The sequence below is a fragment of the Notothenia coriiceps genome, unplaced genomic scaffold, assembly GCF_000735185.1.
Source record: "Notothenia coriiceps isolate Sejong01 unplaced genomic scaffold, NC01 NC01_scaffold00016872, whole genome shotgun sequence".
Lineage (NCBI taxonomy): Eukaryota > Metazoa > Chordata > Actinopteri > Perciformes > Nototheniidae > Notothenia > Notothenia coriiceps.
The window spans coordinates 358,168-360,227 of NW_011349573.1; the positions used below are offsets into that span (position 1 = coordinate 358,168).

A 2,060-nucleotide genomic window follows, 5' to 3' on the forward strand; every position below is an offset into this window, starting at 1 on the left:
TTATTATTAACATTTATAAGGTCAATATTGCTGTACTTAGTTTCTACACAACGACATAAAATCACCATTTTACGTAGGTAGTAGTATTTAAGATATATATATGATATATATATGATAGATTGATATATATATGTTTTGAATGTCACGGACATTTGGCTCTTGCGACCGTAAAGAGAGATGAAGACTTTCTGATGCCTCCCTATCCCAGACGTTTTAATCAAGACACACACAATATATAGTATGCGGATAGTATATTATATATCTCACCCCGTCTTTTCATAACATCAGTCAGTTGGTTAACACGTTCAAGAGGTGAAATTTTCTACTCTCCGGACAGTAAACCCGTCACCGCGATCCATATGGTTGATACTCTCTGTGTTACTCTTTTTTTTTTTTTTCTTAGGTCTTTTAGTAACAGACTAAAAATTTCTTAAAATAAACGTTTAATACCACCTTTTATTCAAAATTCAGTTTTTCAAATAGAGTTTATGAAACAATATATGGGAGACAGTAACGTTGTTCCGCATATATTGTTTCATAACTCTATTTGAAAACTGATTATGAAATAAAAGGGGTATATAAACGTTTTATTTAAGAAATTTTTAGTCTGTTACACTAAAAGACCTAAAAAAAAAAAAAAGAGTAAACAGAGAGTATCAACTCCATTATGGATCCTACATTTTACTGTCCGGAGTGTACAAAGTAGCCTGTCCAGAAAATATAGACTAATGCTAATAATAGTATTAATAATTGTAAATGGCCATTGTTCACACCACCAGTTTGTTTTACTGTAAACTTGGAGGAAGCCAGCAGCGCAGGCTGCGCAGAGTGCAGACCGCTGCACTCTGCGAATAATCGATTAATATCCGCCAGGGCTGTCCGATTTTCGAATTTGATCATGGTCAGTTTCTGGCATCCCTAGTCCCTACTGTACATGTGTTTATTTAAAATCATTCATAAAAATCGTGGCAGCAGTAGTTCAGGCTGTAAGGACTAAGCTTGGGAACTGGAGTGTTGTACTAGCTACCAGTTAATCTCTTGGTTAACTGAGGTGACCCTTGAGCAAGGCATCTAACTAATCTATAGCTCAAGTGCTGTAAATAAAACCCCTGCCCAATGCATCCTTATAGTAGGATTTGTTCAAATGCAAATTGTAAATTGAGTGCGTGTGTGATACTGGGTACAACCAAAGTTGATGCAACCTATATCCTCCATTTAAAAAAAATAAATAAATAAAAAGGTATGGTAGGTGCTATTCCAGCAACTTTGAGAAGGCTGTTTGATAAACGGTACTTACTTTCTCTCATTTTAATGCTTTCAAATAACCAATGCATTTCAACTAAGGACACTTTGAGAGAATCCCTATTTAATAACCATCTCTGCATGTGTGCACTTGGTTCATTGTATCTAAGCACAACTTTGCCTTCCTAGGTGTGGGGGCTGCCAGTTCGGGAAAACTGACTTTTATGGTTGGAGGAGCAGAGGAGGAATTCACTGCAGCCAAAGAGCTGCTCACCTGCATGGGAGCTAATGTGGTGTACTGCGGCCAGGTTGGAACTGGACAGGTGGGTCATATACTGAATGTTACTGATGTATAGAGAGTAGTTTGAGTTTTTGTAGGCTTTTGCCAATTGAATAAATCAAACATTTGAGTCATAAAATACAATTAATTACAGTGGTGTTCAAGTATGTGAGCTTTAACATACTGTTATTTCATTACAGGCTGCTAAAATCTGTAACAACATGCTTCTGGCCATTGGAATGATTGGGACTTCAGAGACGATGAACTTGGGAATCAGGTGAACTCTTGGTTACAAATAAAATAAATCATATACATTCATTTTAAATAATGCTGTCAAAATTATCGCGTTAACGGCAGTAATTTTTTTTTTTTAATGAATTGCGTTAAAATATTTAACGCATTTAACGCATGTGCAGAATGGCCCGCCCAGTGGCAGCGCCAGGGTATGGCTGGGGTAGGCTACACCAAGCCCCCAGGAAGTGCGCCGGACTCAGATGAAAATATTCGTGCTGGCCAAACGGCGGTACTACACTTCCGT

General features: G+C 37.4%; 1 protein-coding gene across 1 annotated transcript in view; it reads left to right on the forward strand.

The window, feature by feature from the left end:
* Positions 1–1,406: 1,406 nt before the first annotated feature.
* Positions 1,407–2,060, forward strand: part of hibadhb (3-hydroxyisobutyrate dehydrogenase b) — a gene marked incomplete at its 5' end in the record, with an annotated part of 3,079 nt that continues 2,425 nt past the window's right edge. Inside the window, 2 exons of the mRNA XM_010776325.1 lie at positions 1,407–1,565; positions 1,723–1,799. Of these exons, the coding sequence (XP_010774627.1) occupies positions 1,407–1,565; positions 1,723–1,799 (236 nt within the window). The remainder of the gene's footprint in view (positions 1,566–1,722; positions 1,800–2,060) is intronic.